General features: G+C 35.3%; 1 protein-coding gene across 2 annotated transcripts in view; it reads left to right on the forward strand.

Annotated features, from left to right (window-relative positions):
* LOC113228352 (scavenger receptor class B member 1) overlaps positions 1 to 23,543 on the forward strand; it is a 127,192-nt gene that overhangs the window by 41,846 nt on the left and 61,803 nt on the right. Inside the window, exon 1 of one of the 2 annotated variants that reach the window (XM_026461618.1) lies at positions 5,396 to 5,445. The exons of the other annotated variant lie outside the window; for it this stretch is intronic. Coding sequence (XP_026317403.1) covers positions 5,412 to 5,445 — 34 coding nt within the window. The 5' untranslated portion in view covers positions 5,396 to 5,411. Of the gene's footprint in view, positions 1 to 5,395; positions 5,446 to 23,543 lie in introns of those variants that run through there. 2 annotated transcript variants of the gene reach the window in all.

Here is a 23,543-nt window from a genome sequence, read left to right on the forward strand (position 1 = left end):
ACTGCTTAGACTCGGGTCTAATTATCGGTGCAGAGACATCCTGTGTTTGCCAACAGCAAGAATGCTCCATATTACAATTCACTGGCAATTCAATATCTCGTCTATTTCCATTATAATTGTGATTAAATACATCATCTACTTGGATAATTGTTTTCCTCAACTCCTCTTTAGATAAATATAAATTACTAGCCAGCATCCATTTAAAATTGGGTAACAAAGACTTCAAAAAATGCTTAATAAACTGAACATCTTGAATATTTGCTTTCATCGCTAACTCATTTAAACTATAAAAATAACTTATCAGCGATTCATTAGGCCCCTGTCGCCTATAATAAAATTCACGGGCGTAATCTATTTGTGAGGGAAATTCCTCTCTTAACTTCTGTGCAATCACATCATACGTCACGTATGAAGAAGAATACGTTTTATACCATTGTAGAGCTGGCCCCTCCAAATACAATGCAAACACGTATTTCTTCTGCACATCAGACCAATTATTTAATATACTAATGGTCTCAAATTGATTCAAAAACTCGTCAACGTCGTTGAATCCATTAAACTTTTGTGCCGACATAGCATACATATTTTCTCTTCGCACTTTTCACTGGCACCAATTATAAAACAATATTAAATATATAAAAAATATAAATTACGACCTTTTGTTACGCTTTCCTGGAAGTCGTGTCGTAACAACATATAAACATTTTTCCACGATGGACTTTTTTTCATCGGAATCCTTTCCTCATTCGTAAGCTTGCGTTCCTTATTTGCAGGCTTGAATTATGTTATACTTCTCCCGTTGCCAGATTTTTCAAAATAAAAATATAAAAAATTTTCACATCTGGATTCGTACTTTCTTCATTTGAAAGCCGGCGTATTCCACCATTTATAATAGAATCCGCGCCTCCACCATTTATAATAGAGGGCTGTAGCTCAGATGCATTGCGAGAGGTACTTTTAATAATATAAAACCGGGATGATCTTAAACTTTGGTTTATTTTACTATTTTCATGTCTAGGGTTACAAATCAATAATCTTACTCTTAATATGTCAAGCTCTATTCTTATTTCATTTCTTCGAAAGCCTTCTAAATACAAACTATAATCATTACCTATGTTCAGCCAGCAATTCTACTCAAAGAGTACAGCCTAGTCTACAGTGGCAACGCATCAATTTTGATGATAGTACATTCATTAATGCGTTACTAGAAACATTTAGAAGTTCCAACTTAACGCAATGCTTTAGTAGCGCTATTAATTACCAATCTACGTTTGTTAAGTCATAATAGTTTGTAATTAAAGTTCTAATGATTTTTGATACAGCTCATGTCTCATTGTTTCGAACTAGTGGCCTTGTCTTTCTCACTAGAGACCCGTGCCGTGCGGTGGAAAGTACAAGATGCTAGATAATTATCTAACTGACATTGTTACATGTATCGATAAACATGCGGCTGAAATTTCATGTTCCGTAAATTATTATTATTAAATATGTTAACGTAAGAAGAATCAGATGAAATAATCTTTTTTAAAATCTCAAATCGTATTTACCCCACAATCTCGCGATTGGTATTAAGAGACAACGTGAGCTCGCGCGAAAACCATGCCGGCACCCGCGAGATCGCGCGTGAGAAATCGTGTTTCTGTTAGAGTATAATACTCTATGTAGGCTGCCGCCTATATAGATACGGAACAATATTATATCAACTTCTTAGTGTGCTGCTTCTCTACGAGTGTTGGCGATCATCATGGCTATCCTCATTTTTGAAGCTGCCGCACAGGAAACGTGTGCTAAGGTGGAACTAGTCTCTCAAGTTCTTCAACCACGAGGTTTTCCTTCTGCCTCGACTACGCTTTCTTGTATTTTTCCCTGCATTATTAGTTGAAGAAACCGGTATCTATTGGCCCCTCATAACGTGGCCAAAATACTGCAGCTTCCTTTCCTTTACAGTTCTGAGTATTTCCAACTTTTTTCCCATTCGACGAAGAACCTCAACATTGGTGACCTTTTGTACCCACGATATGCCAAGCATAGTCTGTAGAGCCACATCTCAAAGGACTCTAGTTTTGAGCATAATGCTGAAGTGCAGGTCCAACACTCCGTACCAAACAGCAAGATACTGAAAACATTACATCAACAAATATTTCAATTCTCGCATTATCCATCCTCGTCAGTCCAGACGATTTCCATCGAAGATGGGCTAGGAGAGGATTGAAATTTTGTCATGTAAATTTCAGTTCTTGTCACGCCGGTGGAAAAACAACTTAATTCACGAAATATCAGCGTTTTTGACTAACACCTGTGTTCATAATTTTCTCACTGGTAGCGAAAAAGCCGTCCAATTTTTCAAAGATCAGCAACAAACACGTGAAGAAATTCGCGAGATCTACTGACGGGGCTGTAGTAGCTCGGTTGATTAGCACGGTATACAAGGTGAGACTACAGACGTTGGTTCGAATCCAGTTCGATCGAAGGATTTTTTTATGTTGTTCGTATTTATATCAACTATAATACTAACGCTATAACTACCTCCGTGGCCGAACGGTTACCATGCTGGACTGCCACACAGATCCCGGGTTCGATTACAGGGCCAGGAGAAACATTTGTCACTGATCACCAGGCGAACAACTTGTTCGTCCCGTCACATCACCGCTTGTCGGTAAAACTGGTAAGGTGGCAGTACTTCCCTTCCTTCCTTAAGGTGGTGGAATTCCGTATAGCATTTTTTTTACGGACACACTTAACATAGCCTCGCACTAGGGAAACCCTGTGTCGCGGGTGCTTGTTTGTATGGGTTTGCGTTGTGTGTGTGAGTTAATGTACTACCTACGTTTATTTAGCGAAATTAATATTATAAATGCGAAATTAATCTTTCTATCTGTTACGTTTTTAACAGACTTTGAAAAAAAGGAGGTGGTTGTACGTTTGGCTGTATTTATGTTTTCCGATTTCTCCGTCAATTGTGGACCGATTTGGAAAATTCTTTTTTCGTGCGAAAGGGTGAACTCTCGTTACGGTCCCATTGTCACCAAGTCAGAATCTAATGAGAGGATCCATGGATATCGAGGAGAATCCTCAAATTTTATAGGCATGATATTGTACTTACCGGTTTCTCCATCAATTGTGGAACGATTTCGAAAATTCTTTTTTTTTGTTCGAAAGGGTTATAATCTCTAGGTGATCCTTGATACCCACGATGCTGTTCCGGGTTCGTTTCGGCTATCACAAATGATTAATTATTTTCCGCAAATAAAAGTCGACATGACAGTTGCAGTGCCACTCAGAGCTTTAAATTGCAAATAAATGAGGGGCACTGCCACTGCGCCCATCACCCTGAGACGTAAGTTAACAAGTCCCATGTGCCTGTAACTTTACCAGCACCTACCCTTCAAAAATTAGTAGTAGGCTACTCGAAGTCCTTATTCTAAGCAGACGTAGAATAATATAATAGTCGCGGGAACCGGCTAGTAGTATATATGAGTACACACTTCAACGGATGTCAACAACCGAGATGTTTCATAGAAAGGAAGTGTCATGTATCTTATGACGTTATGATAAACATTAGCTGCTGTGTAGTCTCTTTTCACCTTACTCTTTGAAGAGACCTGTGTACAGTTGTAGGTGCTAGGCGGGTTGATACGGTCCAGTGTCTTTTTTATCTGAAGTTTACGTAAAATGTCCATTATAACAGACTATCGAAACTCATTTGGCTATCAGGTTCGCGACAGAGGTGTAAAATACAGAAAGTCATCTTATACGAAATCTATTATTCGCACTTATGGTGTAATAATTGCAAAACTTGTCAGTTTGACAACTTGGGGAGAGGTTTATGCCTATTTCTGCCGCCAAGCAATGTGAGCAGTTTTGGTACCGGAAGGGAATAAAGTCATTAAAAACCAACAACAACGGTCAAACAACAACAGCAAGGTGGCTTAGCTGGCATAGCGTCTGGCACGGTTTACTGGGAGACGTTGTATACTGGGGCTCGTCCATACAAGGTGATGTTCAAAAGTGAGTATTTAAAAAAAAACATATAGTATATTAGCGTAGTCGCAATTATGATTCAAAGTGTATTCCATAGCATTTAATTTATTTGAAAAGAGCAATCCCTAAAGTTTCTTGCTCGATCTTCTCAGGGAGGTCAGCGTAGGGAACGAGCAGTAGCTTAAAAAATGACATTTTCAAGTGTAAAAATTTTGCCTATGGATTATTCCATATGTAAAATTTTTACACTTAAAAATCATTTATATGATTTTTTGACTTTGTCGTAATATAGTATCACATCACTCGTTAAAATACTGTGGCGCAAACTGTTGTCAGCTGTGAAGCGCATCAGGTCAAAGTTTCTTTACGCCAAATAATAATTATTCCGTAACGTAAGGTACGTGATATTATGTGCAATCATTAGTGTTATTTCTTACGTTTGATATAAAAATCAATTCAAGTGCATGTCAGTATCTAAGCAAGATATGTTGAGTCTCCTAACGTTATTATTATTTCATTAAGTTTCTCGGTATCTGATATATGACCAATAATTTGTGGCAGTGCCAATTTCTCGAAAATGCGTAAAGGTCTATTGCCGATTTGACACAAAGATTTCCGTGTATAATAAAGTATGATTCAAAAATAGAATATAGAGCATTAAAAAAAAGTTACAACTAATAAACTCACACTACTTCAAATTATTAACCGTATATCAGATACCGATAAACTTATGAAAGAATGATAATGTTAGGAGACTCAACATATTTTTGTTGGTCACTGATATAAACTTAAATCGATTTTAATATCAAACGTATAAATGTCTAAAGATTGCACATGAATTCATGTACGTTACTGAATAATTAACATTTGGCGTAAAGAGCAAACTTGGAGCTGATGCATTTCACATTTGGCAGGACTGAGTATTTTTACGCGTGTTGTGATGCATTATTTCGACTACACTACTGTATATATTTTGTAAAAACCCACATATTAAAAATTGAATTTTGAGCATTATCTTATAAGGACGGGCCGATTAAGTCCGAATCCACACGGATCGAAGGATTTTTCTAAGTCGAACACTTAGAAAAATCTTTGTATTTATAATATACAACAAAATAATATATACAATGTTATAATTATAAAAAAATTAATGCATAATAATGTTTAAGTTCAATTAGTCACACTGCATTTCGCCAGTCTGTAAAACCGAAGTTTTGTCAATAAAAAAGTCATTTTCACGAGTAAATTGTACACGAACCGGCCACTCACTCAGTCACTCTTGCGCATTCGTAGGCGACGCATGATGGCGCACTGACCAATCACGTCGTGATCCAATTTTGAAATTCGGTTCGTTATTTGAAATTTTAAATTCGCGCTCTATAATTCTAGTGTTGTGCTCCAATATGATGTTCGATTTTAAGTGGTCCAAGATGTTGGACGCTCTAAGAGCTAATAGGAAGATCAGTAAGTTTTAATTTTAAAGTTAACTGTGGTTTTTGCGTAATCTTAAAGACTTGTGTTTAATATTTTGATACAGTTGTAAAGGCAGTTATTCTAAGATGTTTTAGAATTAAAATTAATTGGATATGCAATACAATAAAACGTAGGAAGTACAATGTCATATGGTTTTATGAGTCAGCTGCGAGGACTAAGTACATGTCCCTCTTTGTTATTCTGCCATAGCCTGTTATGGTTTAAGAACACACTAAAATTAACAAACGCACACACACCTCATTAAAAACAATTACGCAATTTAAATTCAAGATCAACAGAACACAATGCACAAATTAAGAGAAACCTGCTTCACTGCAATTCGATATTGAAGATTTTTTTTTAAAAGCTGTAAATGTAGACGTCGAATTGAGATAAACTACAACGCCAGCTATACTTATTTTATATAACAAATTTTTATACAGCAATTCTGAACAAATTTCTATGATTCTTTTTAGTTAGTCTTTTTAGAAAGGTTTTTTCCATTTTCTAAAACAAAATTATTTACATTGGTTCTTGAATCAAACCCACTGCAATCCCTTTAACGTGCTTTCTTTTAGAAAAACAAAAATATAAATATTCTAAATTATACGAAATAATATTAACAGAAATTGTAACTACGATTACTAATAATGAATTTTAAATTTTTATCACAGTACCTGATATTACTATTAACATAATTCATCAAAGAGTACTAGAGTATTGTTTGATGGTTGTGTTTCTCTCGGAGAAAAGTTTAAGAAGACTGGTAACGTGACTGTGGCGTCACAATACACCTACTCAAATATTTTATAATAATGTTTTAAATATTTTATTTTAAAATACACATAATTTCAACACAAAAGAAGATATCTGTAATATTAACCTTAGAGCTAAGTCCAAACTCATGGCACCACGATTCCGTTTAACTAAGGCAAATGACTCATTTATGTGGAACTGTATACGTTTTGACAATAAGATTCTGGAGTATATATTAAGATTTCCTAAGTTTAAAAATTACATTGATAATATTTTGATTGAAAAGACATAGACAAGACAAAACTGAAGACTACGTGTTAGATGAAGATGTACGGAAAGACGACATGGCTCTAGAGTCCACACAAATTTGATTCAAAGTGTATTTCTATAGCATTTAAATTTCTTTGAAAGAGCAATCCCTAAAGTTTCTTGGTCGTTCTTCTCAGGGAAATCAGCGCAGTGAACGAGCAGTAGCTTAAATGTGACATTTCCAAGTGTAAATTTATTTTACGTACGACGACTAAATGATTCTTTGGCTTTGATGAAAAATGCCTTCAACCTGTATAAGGCGTTTTGAGTATCAGGGAGCAAGTAATCCCTTGTTCTTTGTCCATATACATTTTTTTGTATAAATATGTCGGCAATAAGTTTTGTCGGTAAATAGGTAACACAAGTAGGTAAGAAGGTACACCTCGGTATTGTTCATTAAAATTGTATATAGAATATTCCATCTCCAAGGGTTGCAAACTATAGGATGGATCCGGTTTCGCGCACTTTCCGGTAACCGATTTCAATAAATCTGTATAAATAACAGTTGCAAATAGATGTAATTACACGAACTTTTGAGAGATTGTTTTTTTTAGTACTCACTACAGTAGACAAAAAAACAGTAAAAATAACAATCTCAAAAGTTCGTGGAATACAATACATATTATAACACCAAGGCGAGCCCGTGAAAATAAATATGTATGTACATATTTATTTCCACGGGAATTATACTTGTTCGTTACATTAATTTTAAATTCAGTTGTATAATAGTTTTCAATACTATTATAATTTTAACTGCCTCTGTGGCCGAACGGTTACCATACACGGACTGTCACGCAGAGGTCCCAGGTTCAATTCCCGGGCCGGAAGAAATATTTGTATGGCCTACGTTTATTTCTCTCGTGATTTGGGTGTAATTTGTCTATGTGTGTGTCCATGGCACCCGCGACACAGGGTTTCCCTAGTGCTAGTTTCAATAGTGTATTTATTATACATTTGGTAAATAGCTTATTATATACTCCCTTACAACTATACTTGATTTTACGACTTACTGAACATTTCAAAAATCTTATTTGTAGAAATTTTACGTTCTAATGTAGGCTACTCGAAATGCTTATTCTACGAAATATCGGGCACTGGCTAGTAATATTATAAGAATCACTTAATAGATTACTTAAGTTATTTTTAATTAAATTTAAATCCAGTTAGTGAACGTGTTATTGTCGTCGTAGATTGTGGGACTGAATTCTTAAATTAACAATACAATACAATACAAAAATTCTTTATTGTACACCAAAAAAGGAAACAAATACAATACAATTAAATTAAAAATAAGCGGTGGTACAATGGGCGGTCTTATCGCTTTAAGCGATTTCTGCCAGACAACCTTTGGATGGAACTAATTATATAATTCACAGGAAAAAGACGGCGGTGTATGAGGAATTACCAATCAATAGATAAAAAATTGATAAAGAAATGCAAATAAACATATATTTATAAATAAGTAATAAAACCAATACATATATGTATATGAATATCGTAAACTACTATATATTCTTATACCTATGAATATAAAATTTCTAAAACGTAATTTCAAAACATAAAAATACCTAAGCAGTCCAAGTCACACTAAATTAAGGTATATTTATATATATTTTTGAATATATTCAATGATTTCGCTTGTTGAATAAACAAAGGTAAAGCGTTCTATATTTTGAAATTAATTAAAACAATTTTGTTCGATCCTTTTAAACTAAACTAAAAACCAAATCAGTTTTAAAATTCGTCGCCTCACTTACTCAAACTCGTATGTTAAAGCACAAAGTTACTAAAGCGCAAAAAATATCTGTATTATAAATAAATATCTGATTGTATATACAAATTTTGCAGGTTGATTTCATATCACATTTCCTTCACATATCTATTTTAAAGTAACGCATCCAAATTAACCCCCTTGATAAGAAATTTATCTTCTAAATAATCACTCTTTACAAGATACCAGTTTGAGAACGTAAGTTAAAGACTTGACATCAGAAGATTGAAGAAAAAAAAAGATTAATAATATTTATTGTCGTCGAACACTTGTAGATTCTTAGTCGTGAACCACTTGGAAATAGTTGTACCGAATTCCACATAACGTGTTTGAGAAATATATTTCAATATAATTAGTTCCTGTAATTAATTAACTAATCGTTAACCATTGAGTTTCCAAAGGTTGCTATTTAACATAATCTCAGTATAGAGTTGTAAAAAAAACAGACCTCAAAAGTACATATAATTACCAAGTTTTATTGAAATCGGTTACTGCGCAAACCCGGATTCATTCCCTAGTTCGCCACTGTACGGGACATGAAACAGGGGGTAATAAAAATCGGTTCTCACTACTCAAAGTATATTGAGAGAAAAAAAACGCCTTGAATCGGAGAATAGCAAAATCAACCATTAAAATAATTGCTCCTTCTAATAAAATTTGGGCGCTATTTACAAAAATGAATCTTCATGCGTGAACAGTCACCCTTAGAGGTCGATGATTTTTTTCAAAATTAAATCAAAAAATAATCATGAAAGTTGCTTCACAAATCGCTATCGAGAGAAAAAACATACAGTCGAATTCAGAACCTCCTCCTTTTTCGAAGTCGATTAAAAAGTAGATTGTTTTGAAAAAAACATAACAAAAGTTTTGTATAAAAAATAGACTGTAAAACTTTGTGGAATTAACATCCATTTGACAAGTTTTATTGAAATTGGTTAGCGAAATGTAGGTAGCCCTTTTTTAAACTGATATCTAAATGACGAAATATTATATCATTGTTTGTGGCTTACTGTACATAACTCACCGCTCATGAAAGAATGGGATAAGTGGAGTTACGTCAAAAATGTTTATTGCTCCATTAGATACAGAAAAATAAAATTCGCATCTTCTCCAATTCTTGTAACTCTATCTACTAATATTGTAGATGGAGTAATAAACATTTTTGACGCAACTCCAGTCATGCTATTCTTCCATGAGGGGTGCGAAATACAAACTCTGTTATACTTATATTGTTATATAGAGACATTTACACTTTCAATTTTTTTTAAATTCAGATAGTACTCAATGCTATTTGAAATAAAACAGTCATAAGTGTAAGGCTCTACTGTTGATTGTACTTGAATTGTTTTTTATGAATAAAAATAGTTGTTGACAAATTAATTTTGGACTATGATAAGTAGTGGCATTCGTGGTCGATTGAAGTTCATGTTTTTAGTGGAAGATTTCATATACTAATTTTAGATTCTCGACACGGGATTTAAACATTACATTTATGCATATACCTATGTACCCATTTATTGACTACGGTGTTAGGTTCAATTTGGCATGACATACTTTTGTTGAGAACTGTACACATATAATAAGATATTATTTGTTGTGATTTGTTGACGTAACCGATTTAACAGTAAAAAAACTGTTTAATAAATTAACCCGTGTGTAAATAGTAAGTTTACCGTCGCTTTAAGTCCAGTTACTTTCCACTGATGGACACAAGTTTTTTTTTTAACTAGAGTGTATCCACAAAAGGAAAACTTACTTTTTTTTAGATTCATTCAGTCTTTTTCTATTTTTAAAAATTCTGACTGCCCAGTTTAAAAAAACCAGCGTCTTAGTGTTTTACATGTCATTTTATTTATTTACATACTCGCTGCTGAACACAGGTATCTTTTTAATATACCTTAATATGAAATGAAACTGTTTTTCCGGATATAAATCGCGTATATTTGTTTTTTCAAACAAACCAACTTGTCGGGCCCTTTACTTAGACCTTTATATAGTTGATGTCAAACACCGTCGTATAAACAAGTCTGCAGTCTGCGAGCATATCATGGATAAACCTACACATTCAATGAAGGTTGACAAACCGCAGGTCCTTGCAAAAGAAGTCCGTTATCTAGCCAGGATGCTGCGAGAGGCCACTGAAATTAAAAAACATCCTAATTTCAACAGGGAAGATGGTTTCTCCGCACCACCAGTTTGGGATCCAGTATTTCCTCCGATGAAAAATCCCAAACAGATATAAGACTGCAGTACTAATTAATATGTTTTAAATTAGAATGTTTCTTCGTAAAATTAAAAAAATAAGGCATTTAATTAATAACTTTTGTAATTATAGTGAAAATATAGGGTGGTTTGAATTAATATTAGACATAACTGGTTGATGACTGTACCATCTCAGTCAACCGTGATCAGGGGACCTGTAAAGGGCCCGAAACGTTGGTTTGTTTGAAAAAACAAATATACGCGATTTCAATCCGGAAACATAGTTTCATTTCCTATGTGTAACAATCGCTAAAACCTAAGAACTCGATATACTTTGACACGTCTCTTACAATCGGGAGTTTTCACTTTTTTCAAATCGCTTATTTACAAATTTTAATGCATCAAAATTACTGAATAGTTCCGAAAGTGATAGTAAAAACCAAGGCTGTGCGCGCAAGCGCACCTTTCGACGTAGTTTAGGTTGCACAAATACACCACAGAAAGGTGCTGAAGTCTTTTTTCAATGCTATTGTAATGTATATAATTTTGCTGTTAAAACTATTTATTTACATGGAAAATAACCGTGTTAAGAATGCGAAGTTAAATAGTAAAAATTCTAAGACTACATTCTAAGATTACGTAGGTTTAGTTTACATTTTTTTGTGAGACGTGCGTGAAATGGATTTACTGTTTTTGATGATACAGTATATTATAAGCAGAAGAAAAGTAAATAAATAAAGTAAGTAAATGACCTTGACATCCATCTTCTACGTAGCCTGGCTGTCATTATTAGCGTTGTAAAACTCGAATCTGGGAGTCTGTGTTTTAGGACTCGTCTCTAATTCACAGGACTCGACTCATAAAGACAGAGACTCACTGCTCGATGTATTACGTGCCTATCGATTTTCCAAATAGACTCGAGTTCGACATTAGTGCTCGAGTCTGTTTATGTAACGAATCGGGCTCGAGTCTGTTAAGGACCTGTGTTGTGCTGTGGTGTGTTAAACTGTAGTATAATTAACTAACTGTGGTGTAATTAAGTATTGATATCTTCTTATTTTATAAATCACCAGTTTGGAGACTTCGCGAAGTCGTTGCGAGTCGAGTTTTCTAACCCGACATTAGGTTTATGACTCAAGTTCTTTTTAGACTAGAGTTCTTTATAGACTCGAGTTCTTTTTAGATGACTTCGAAATAAATATACGCGCTATAAATCCGAAATAATGGTTAAATTTCTTAGTTGTAACAATCTCGAAAGGTTAAGAACTCGATGTAACTATTTAGTTTTTAAAATTTTGTTTTCAATGATTCCGCGATTACAGGGGAAGGTTTTGTCCTCTCTATACATGTACCATGACATACTCTGCCAATTCCAATTTCTGCCTATTAAAAAGAAAATAGTTAAAAATTGAACCAAAACCATTCTTTTCTGGGGCATACATATTAAGATTATCATTTCTTAAGTTCAAAACTTACATTAAAAGTATTTTAATTTAAAAGTCATGTTACAAAATTGATGAGTATTTGTTAGATAAAGATGTATGGAAAGACAACAAGAGTCTAGATTCCACACAATTATGATTCAAAATGTATTCAATAGCATTTAAGTTTATTTGAAAAGAGCAATCCCTAGAGTTTCTTGCTCGTTCTTCTCAGGGATGTCAGCGTAGTGAACGAGCACTAGCTTAAAAAATTACGTTTTCAAGTGTAAAAAAATTACATACGGAATAAACGATTATTTGATTTTGACTTTAAAGAAAAAATCTTCACAATAAAAATTTCAAATTATTTAATAGAATTTATTTTTGTGGAAAGGCACTCGTTAACAGTAGAAAAGTCACCAGTTCCAAACAGTGGAAAATAACACTCGTTCAAGTGTCGAATGTAATTCCAAACGACGTTAATTCCATGCACTTACTTAACTGAACGTAATAATCGGGTAATTGTAATCGGTTGCCATATTGAATTTTCTTTTATGACAATTTTATGACAGATTTTAATTTTTAATTAATGAACTAGATATCCTTTATCATACAGGACGTCTTATCAGTCTATAGTATCTATCACTAGTGCTGTTATAATAATGCCGCGTTCGGTTAAATTTTAAACGCTAAAACGGACAAAAAAGCCGCCCACTTTAGCAACGCTTGTGACATAACTTGACCACAATTGTGCGGCATTTAACCATTGAATTTTGAAGGCGTCATTGACTGCGGTTTAGTTACCTATATTCAACAGATTTGGTGAAATATAGTAACCATGTAGTTCACTATAGCACTTTATAAAAAATAACCTTATATAAAACTTAGTTTTTTTTTATGGGATCAAGTGACGGGACGAACAAGTCGCCCACTTGGTGGTAAGTGACCCGGCTGGCCATCCAACAGTCACAAGACAACTCAGTGCTTTAAATCGCAAAGATCTGAGGGGCACTGCCACTGCACCCTTAACCCTTCATAACCGAACTGCAAAAAGACAATAAAATCCACCATCTGTAAGCTAACAATAACTCGTCGATACCAATTTAACGAAACACGATAGTTCTACTGTAACTTGTTGAGGAGTTGGGTAAGCTGCAGACTGTCTTAGGTCAGATTTAGTAGCAGTAGAGCTCCTTGTGAAAGAGTTCGTCCAGGGAAGTACTGTCACCTTAACTATTTCCGCCGCCAAGCAGTAACGTCAGCATTACTGCGTTCCGGCTTTGAGGGTGAAATTACAGGCACGTGGGACTTGTCAACTTATGTCTCAGGTTGACGGGTGCAGTGACAGCGCCCCTCAGATCTTTGCAATTTAAAGCTCTGAGTGGCACTGTATACAACATCACATACGTTGCTGTGATCCCAAAGTAAGTAGCTAAAGCACTTGTGTTATGGTAATCGGAACCAACGATGCTACCACAAACACCCAGACCCGACACAAAGAACCCGGAACCTTAGAGATGGCGATACCATGAAAACAGGTGTGCAAGCCACTCGATCACGTAGGCCGTCATTTCTTGGTTTTATATTAACTAGATTTCCATGGGCACCGGTCTCCTTTAAATGGGAATTGGGGATTTCGGCGTTTTCTGAGGGTTATGAACATTCAATCGAAGCGAAGGTTGTCCTTCACCGAAAAGTGGTAAATTTCAAATAAAATTTTCGCATGTAAATTCCGAGATACTGTGAGGTGGGAGGCCGGGTTTCGGACCCACGGCCTCTGCTTGATACAGTGTGGCAGTGCTATTCTGCCTTTCACTAACTAAACGCGTCTAATTGACAAATGGTCAAATAACAGTTTTAAATAGCAAAAAATAGATCACAAAATTATCTTTCAAAAAGTTTTTTTTATATACATGACAGGCAAATGACTCCACTCCACCTGATATTAAGTGGAAAGTGGTATCCAAACGCGAAGGAACCTAGTGCAGCGATGAAATCCTGACTGCACTAGCCACCTCCACCCTGCCTGCCTACAATATGCCTCTTCACGCCTCGTTTGAAGGACCCCATATCATAAGAGGGAGGGAAGACATAAAGTGATAAATTTCAAATATAATTTTCGCATGTAAATTCCGAGATACTCTGAGGTAGGAGGCCGGGTTCGGTTTGGTTCTTAATATTACTTAATGTGTTTGACTTATCGGAACTTACCCTAACGAAGCATAGCTGAAATATCATCTAACAATTTCAGTATTCTATAATAATCTCAGTACAGGGTACTAAAAAACCGACCTCAAAATTACGTGGAATTACATCTATTTGCCAAGTTTTCTTGTAATATCCCTCACAGGAGATAATAAAAATCGGTTCTCACTACTCAAAGTATATTGAGAAAGAAAAACGCCTTGAATTGGAGAATACCAAAATCAACCATTAAAATAATTGCTCCTTATGATAAAATTTTGGCGCTATTTATAAAAATGAGTTTTCATGCGTTAACAGCCACCCTTAGAGGTGGATATTCTTCAAAATTAAATGGGACCAATATGGAGGTACCCTCTTTCCCACAAAAAAAAGAATCATGAAAATCGGTTCACAAATACCGAAGTTCTCGCGTAATATACGTATAAAAAAACTTTTTTGAAGTCGGTTAAAAAGTGGGTTATGGTTTTTAGGATATCTCGAATAAATGTTTTGCAGGCAGTATTCAGGTCTTTGCGATTTAGTGCTCTGAGTGGCAGTGCTACTGTTATGGGTAGGCCTGTCGCTTACCACCAGGTGCACGACTTGTTTGTCCCGTTACATGACATCATAATAATTACAACTTAAAAAAAACCTATCTCAAGATTGAGTGGAATTATATCTATTTGCCAAACTTTATTGAAATCGGTTACCGAAAAGTGCCCTAAACCGGATTCATCTCCTAGTTTGTGGAATATTTCCTTCAAATTAAAATCTGATCAATACCGAAGTACCATCGTTCATACTTACAAAAAAAAATGTCGTATTGAGAATCTGAAGTTGGGGCAAGGTCACGTGGAACAAAACGCCTTAGTAATTAAATGACACATTCAACATTTTCCTTTATTTCTTTGTCTGACAAAGAACTAGAACAAAACAGAAAACCCTGAACTGGAACAATTTTATTGCACAATTAATATATCTTAAAATCATATACAATATCGATTAAAAAGTCATTACTTTTTGACACAATTTTGATAAGTTTAATTGGACTGTGATTAAAGCAGAGCGATTGCTTCTCATTTGAGAAGATCTTCGCTTCATATCTCTTGGCGGCATTGTACCTGCGACTTTTATTTCTAAGTTACATAAGTACATTTGTAAATGCGTAGTAACTATATCTTTTGCTAAGGATAGCCTCAAATTGGTGCAGAGCAATGAATTGTAAACGTTATTTTCTACAGAACATAATTTTCGTAAAAAAAAAAACCAGCGTCAAATGTTAGCTTTTATCCGCTTTCACTATGTTCGTTACCGCCACAGAAAAATAAATACAGTGGAAGTGGTTACCTAGCGTCCAACGCATGCCAACTATAGGCCTCGAAAGATCTACTAGCGCTCGGTCCGCCTATTTCGGTTTGCATGGTATGGTTGCGTCATTCTTTCGTGCAAATTCTCTAAAGTCCTAGAAAAATGCCTTATTTTGTTGTTTTGGAGTGTAAAAATGATAGCCAGATCAAAAATACTACCCGTGGTATTTCAAATCATTGAAAAGTCTTATTTTAACAAACTTTCGTATTTCTGTTTATCGAAATATTTTTTTTGTTACAAGTAACGAAAGTAAAGCTTATATCACTGTAATATGGTCGCTTCTTGTTTGGAGAACTAAATTAATAACTCCGATTCGTCGTCTTTTAGCAATGAACCGCTAGATGGCAGCACATTGATTGAAATTTCTGTATAATATCAAAACGTCGTAACTTGTAATGATAGGTATTGATGTTATTGAACTTTCAACGATATGCCAACAGGGTAGAGTTTAAATCTTTTTAAATTTGAAACTACGACCAATCAATATCAAGATTTTGTAGTGTTTCAAATGAAGAATGTGTGAGTTTTGGTAACATCAGTTCTGATGGTAATCGAGGCTTAAGGCACTATAAATAAATAAATAAATAACGCACACACTCAACATAGCCCCGCACTAGGGAAACCCTGTGTCGCGGGTGCCATGGACACACACATAGACAACCACAAATTACACCCAAACTCACGAGAGAAATAAATGTAGGCCATCTGCGTGGCAGTCCGGCATGGTAACCGTTTCGGCCACGGAGGCAGTTAAATTAGGCAATAAAATTCATCCCCTAATTGGCCGCCCTTAGAGCGTTTGCACCATACGTCCGATTCGTATCAGGGGGTCTACTTTCGATCTCCGACCGACATCTGTCCGAAACAATTACTGTCAAATTCCGTATCCGGGAAATTAAGGTCCGAAACGTCACAGGTGTCCGAAGTGTCATTTTATCTCCAGGTGTATTTGCGATATTCACATTTTCTCGGACTTTAGAAAAGTTTACATCCCAAAATGGTTTTACCGGGACTTCGTCATCCAGATATATATTACCGAACTCGTCATGTTAAAAATAATTTGTACCTACTCATCTATAAGGCGTTATTTCCCAAAACCAAATTAGTTTTCTACACTGTGAGATCATCTAAGAAAGGAGTTAGTGATGTAACATTAACATTATCGCGGAAGTAATAGATTTTGCTCGCGTGCAGTCACATTTCACGTCTCTATTGTTGTCTTGCAAGATATTGTGTGAATTTTTTTGCTTTAGTTTCACTAAATTTGAAACGAAAAGATAGCGGCAGTGGTAGCCAATTGAGAGAACTTTGCTTTGCTTTTCAATCGTAAGGTCTACGATTCGAATCCCGTGTCACCCGTGATTTTAATTTCAATATTACGTAAATTTGTTTATTTTTAGAAGCAATGTTATCGTTAACAGTGAAGGGAAACGGCGACAGCCTGCATTAGGCAAGCAACACGGCCCACTGTGATCTAAACCTTCTCTTTGGTAGTGACCGGCAGTGGACCGTATTAGTTTATTTACTACTCAGATAGACCTACAATGGATCGCAACTATACAAGCTTTTTATAGCAGTAGAGTGATAGAGTGAACTAGTTCGTCCAGGAAGTACTGCCTTACCCATTTCTGCCGACAAGCAGTTCCGGTGTCGAAGGGTAGCTGGAAAATTACAGGCACATGGGACTTGTCAAGTTATCAGAGGGTGACGGCCGCAGGGCAGTGTCCGTAAGAACTTTGCGATTTAAAGTTCTAAATGACACTGCAGTTGCAGTTATGGATAGGCGCGTCGCTTACCTCACAAAAAACACATTATAGAATTGTAGTTTAATATTTAATGTTTGTTATATTAATTGAAAAAAATTATATTTTATGAAATTATATTAAGTGAGTGTTAACAATATTTATATGATACGTTACACACACATATCGTTACACATTTAAGGCTAAAAAATCAATATGGCGTCTGCTGACTTTAAGGAACATCACTATTTGAAACCTTAATACCCCAATGATCTGAGACTATCAAATTGAAATTACGTACAATACACAATGACCCGAATACGAGTAATTCGCATCGAAGGCGAATTTTATTCCGTTAGACACAAGAACTACCGTTAAATATTGAGCCTGAATCGTAGGCGCATTTATGGCATCTGGAGCTCAATTCGAATTGGTATATTAGCATGCAAAATCTCTTTATTCTATAAGCTAATAAATAACGTTTTTTATTATAGGTTATAAAGACATTAAAAAATTGAAATAGATAATTATCAGAAGAAAAAAACAAAAAACCATACTGCGCAAAAAAAAAACCAAAAGAGAATAACAAACTAAAATCCTGTTTGAGCAATGTTAAACGCGTAACGTTTTTGTGTTTGATACCTCAATTAATAAAAACTAATGGGATAAATAACTACTTGCTACTCATATCATTTCTTAGTAAAATGACTATATCTCACAATTTTGACGATAAATTAATTACATATTCTACGTACTTTACTTTTAACATATTTCTTAATATATTATTTATTTCTGCCTCCAAGCAGCAATATGAGCGTTATCACATGATACTCGTCAACTTTATATGTCACGTTGATGAGCGCGGTGGCAGTGCCCTTCAGATCTGTGTAATTTCGAAAAACTCTACTCAATACTCAAGTCAAGATTTGAGCAGACTTGAGTATGATTCCAAGCACTGGAAATACGACTGGAATGGCAAGGACTTGAGTATGATTTTCAGTGCTCACTGCAATACTCAAGTCCTGACTTGAGTATTGAGTAGAGTTCTGGAATACGACCCTAAGGCTTGTATCGCGTTCGAACACGACCCCTTGCTCGAAAGGCAGTAGGTCGAACCATTAGGCTGCTACAACTTTTTAATGCAAACTTTATAAACTTATTCTTTTAATTCTTCGTCAAAATGGTAAGTGTCATCCATTCGTGATTAATGGGAAAATATTAAAATTTATACGTAGCAAGTTATCCGCGGACGGGGATTTGTTTCAACATTAATAACCAACATAAATAACTATTGTTTGTCTCTAACTGAGAAGCTGTTCAATGGAAAATCTAATATGTTAAGTTAATTAGTATATTGAGATGTATGGTTGGAGTGATTCAGGTGGACAAATTGCGGAACAGTGAATAACTGACAGTCGTGGCGTGGAAGAAGTAGTGACAGAGATAGAGAAATAATGCTTTGTTGGTTTATCATGTAGAGACGATGAATTAAAGAAGATTAACGAAATGGGTTTATAAGGCGAGAGGAAGCGGGCAAATTGCCAAGGCGAATTTATCACGATTCATTGTTTTTTATGTAAAGTATGAGGCATCGTCGCCCATTGACATTTGCAAGATCAGATGAGCTGCCTATATGTTGCCAATCTTTGAGAGCCCTGTTGACACGCTTGCAGATTCGAGAAAGGAACAAACGTGGTGCCCGCGTGGTCTTATAATGCCAGGCATCTATGACATGGGGATGGGCTAATCCTTGGATGGAAACGTAACATTGGCTTTAGTTCGGAAAGTTCCTCCGTGCACTCCTCATTATAAAGACGGTAGAACACAGACAGAGTGTACTCCAGTGTATTCCATAGCATTTAAGTTTATTTGAAAAGAGCAATCCCCAGAGTTTCTTGCTCGTTCATCTCAGGGAGGTCAGCGTAGTGAACGAGCAGTAGCTTAAAAAATCGTTTTCATGTGTAAAAATTTTACCTATGAAATAAATTATTATTTGACATAGACTTTGTGCCAACGTCTGTCTGTGGATTAAGGGACTCCAAACCGTCTGTGAGTTTGGGGTCATCGACAATTCGAACAGCCCTACGGTGGATGGAGTCAAGTCAAAGGCGCCTTGGGCCTTCGATTAGCCGCGGATATGCTAAAAAAGTCTTAAGCGTTGATACCTTCTCCGCCTGAATTAATACTTTTCACAATGTATTTTCTTATAAACGAAATTAAAACCATTTAAAAAAATTTTGTATCGTATACTATTTAGTTCAGTTGATATAAAAATATCATTGGTTTAAGTGAAGTACCTATTGAATACAGCGGTTTTCTTGCAAAATTTCGAGGTAGGTTCTTTTTATCGTGAATATTTTTAGAAATCTTATAGTAAATACACCAGACAGTAAATCAGTGTATTATAATATCCTCAATTTTGCTAGATATTTTTCCAAAATGATTGTTTCGACACTCAACCAAAGCCATTTATTTGAGGTTGTTTAGACTCTTAACTGACGAGGATGTATGAAAACGGATGCGTGTTGATGTAACTAATAGATGTGTGTCAGAGTCATAGGAAATGGAAAGTGTCGTCTCTGCCTATCCTAATGCCAAAAGGGTGTTCAGTGTATGTATATAATTAAAAACGGAGAAGGTTCTCTATTGGACTGGTACACGATTACTCAGGACATTTTGTGAACCAATCTCTATGATTCTTGTTTTTGTTGGAATTGGGTACCTCAGTATTGGTCCAATTTCAATTTGTAGAAAATATTCCACTTCTAAGGCTGGCAAAGTAGGGGATTAATTCGGTGAATGAAAATTAGTACATAGATATAATTCCAGAAACTTTCGAGGTCCGGTTTTTTTTTTTGTAAAAAAAATTATTCTTAATTTAGATATCGAACACGTAAACATTGCTTGACGCATTTAACATTGTTCGAACTGGATTTTTAAGCTTGTTTTTCTCTTTTCGGTTTTTTTACGCTGTCATGTTTTTTGGTTTCTAATAATAATTTACTTTTTGTGATGATTTATATATTCTTATGAATATTTATATTATATAGGCTACGTTAAAAAATGCTTGTACGGTAGAACGGTTATTGTCGATTTATGTTTTTATATGCTATTTATCTATCTTAATATAATAAAATAGTACTTTAATGGCAAAAATCCATGCCAATGACGTTAGCTCTCTCAGGTTGTTTCTATCCGTGAGTATGATATTTAAAAATATTATTGTAAATGACAACTGTGTACAAATGTTTATTTACAAAGAACAACTTTTTTAACCGACTTCAAAAAAGGAGGAGGTTCTCAATTTGACTGTATTTTTTTACGCGATAACTCCGGCTTTTTCTTTCAGATTTGTGAACCGATTTTGATGGTTCTTTTTTTGTTGGAAAGAAGTTAGATAGTCCAGTTTAAATTTGAAGAAAATATTATAAATATTAGTCGGGGATGAATCAGGTTTCGTGCACTTTCCGGTAACAGATTTCAATAAAACTTGGCAAATAGATGTACTTTTAAGGTCCGTTTTTTTAGTTGTCGTAGATATTTATTTCATCAAAATCCAGCAAAGCATAAAACGTCACTTTGTTACCTCTAATTGAAAATCCGACGATGATACAACGTATCAAATGATACGAAGGAGGTATATGCAACAAATCTGTTCACGCGTGACCAATGGCATAGTATACCATTATTAACTAGTGTGACGTCACCGGTCACGCAATGCCAAGTTTTGTAACGCGACTGCTTCCGTCCCAAATAGTTCAGTGAACTCGTGTTTAAAATGTTTAAAATTAGGTCAAGTTTTTTTCACCAATTTTATAATGGTTACCTGGTGCCCGCGACTTACTACTGCACCTACTATAATAATAACGCACACACGCAACATAGCCCCGCACTAGGGAAACCCTGTGTCGCGGGTGCCGTGGACACATACATAGACAACCACAAATTACACCCAAACTCAAAAGAGTAATAAATGTAGGCTATACAAATATTTCTCCCGGCCCGGAATCGAACTTGGGACCTTTGCGTGGCAGTCCGGCATGGTAACCATTTGGCCATGGAGGTAGTTAAACTATAGTTTTATTGGTTTTTTACACAAATCAATTTGATTACCTTTGAACCTATACTTAACCTGTAATTTACAGGCACATTGGACTTGACAGATTATGTCTCAGGGTTACGGGCACAGTGGCAGCTTACCACCAGATGCACGACTTATTCGTTCTATTGCCTTCTATCATAAACTAATCTCAGTACATAGTACCAAAGAAACCGACCTCAAAATTTCGTGGAATTACGTCCATTTGCCAAGTTTTATTTCAAGATTCATCCCCTAGTTTGTCACCCTCAAAGGTTCCTACATGGGACTAATGTCCCATGTAGGAATCTTATTGACTGAAGAATCATTAAAATCTGTTCACAAATGCCGGAGTAAACATACACTAAAAATGCAGTCGAAATGAGAACCGCTCCTTTTTTAAAGTCGGTTAAAAACACGGCTGTCACAGATTACTTAATAGTTACCTAAGTGTCGTTTGATGGTCTTTTCGTTATCAAAGTCGTGTTCATTCAAAGAGTTTTTAGAGTCGAGTGAATACGGTAGATGAGGTAATAACACCTCCCAACATAACTGGAAATAGTTTTTGACGGCTTTGCAAAGATGAGTGTGGTTTGACATTGTTATGATGAAATACGACATCTTTACGATTAACAAGTTCTGGGCGTTTTTCGTCATAAATTATAAAGTTAAAATATTCCCACCAATTCTTAAACTATGCACTAAAATGTTATTTGAAAAAAATACCATAGACAATAATAACATTTTAAAAGAAAGAGTACTTTATAAACGACTTCCAAAAAGGAATACGACTGTATTTCTTTTTGTATGTTACGCGGTTACTTCAAGATTTGTGAACGAGAGAACGTAATCAGAATTCACGTGCAAAAGGTTTTGAACCACTTCAAGAAGGTCCTCAATTTAACCGTGTTTTTTGTCTGTAAGTTACGCGATGACTTTGACATTTCGACTCATCCGTAGAACAAAGATCTATGTGCAAGACTATTTGTTCTCACGACCTCGGACATTTCGGTCGTGCTTCTTCGCCGTGGATGTCAGATCGACCGTTGTTCGATTTTATATTTCCGAAACGAAATAAGAAAACACCTTTACATAGGCCGTAGTTTGAATAACGAAATTATTCTCGTAACGTACTTACTATCTTTTCGATATATCTACTTCGGACTCTGTTCTTCGGATGAGTCAATTTGTGAACCAATTTCTATTTTTTTTTTGTTGCAAAGGAAGTAACCACAGTAGCGGTCAAATTGAAATTTGAAGAAAGTATTCCATCTCTGAGGACGACAAATTTGTTTCATTTATTGAAGTCGACATACTTTCCGTTAACCGATTTCAGTATAACTTGACACAAACGTAACTTGAATGAAAATTCCGAAAAAAATTGTTCCGGTTTTGAAAGATAATAAGGGTGCTGGTGAAATTACAGGCACATGGGACTTGTCAACTTATGTCTCAGAGTGACGGGCCCAGTGGCAGTGCCACTGGGATCTTTGCAGTTTTGAAGCTCTGTGAAGCACTGCAACTATTATGGATAGGCGTGTCAGGCAGTCGATCAATCCTGTCATTATTATTTTGATCGACAATAAAAAATAGTAACTTGTAGATTAGTAACTATTTCGACTCACATTCGATATTTTTGACAACAAACAAATAGTGAAGTGTAGCGAGCAATAAGTAGTAAGCGCTAATTTGAGTAATTTTACTTTGCTTCTATAATGTGTCATGTGTTTCTGCACAATGTCATTTAGTTGCTTAGTGTTGTCAATGCTGTATTTTACTATTTATTGTACTTTCATCGGTAAGGAACTGTTGTAAGTAATTGCTTATAATTACATAATATAGTTTCTATTACATTGTGATACAAGCTGTTTGTGCAATAAAATAAATAAATAAGTAAATAAATTAGTAACTAATTGATATCAAGTATCGAATTATTTCGATTATGTCGAAATATTCGATTATTTTTACAACTATTTTTGCTAACTATCGCCCATCGCCACCGTCACTCTGTATTATAAAAGTTTAAAATTATTTTGTTTAAGGTCAGCCAATTAACAAAAAACGCACCGACGTTTTAGTTATTGCATCCACAGTTTTTGATTTATTACGACAAAATGTCAAGAAACGGGTCTTCCTAGTATTAAAACTAAAAATCACAAGAATTAATTCGCGTATGCAGCCTTTCTAATGTTAGAGTTACGTGTTAAATGTTATCACAGAGCAGCAATTCTTCACACACTCGAGGCATTATTACGCGT

The sequence above is a fragment of the Hyposmocoma kahamanoa genome, unplaced genomic scaffold (genome assembly GCF_003589595.1).
Source record: "Hyposmocoma kahamanoa isolate Upper Pololo Valley unplaced genomic scaffold, ASM358959v1 228, whole genome shotgun sequence".
NCBI lineage: Eukaryota > Metazoa > Arthropoda > Insecta > Lepidoptera > Cosmopterigidae > Hyposmocoma > Hyposmocoma kahamanoa.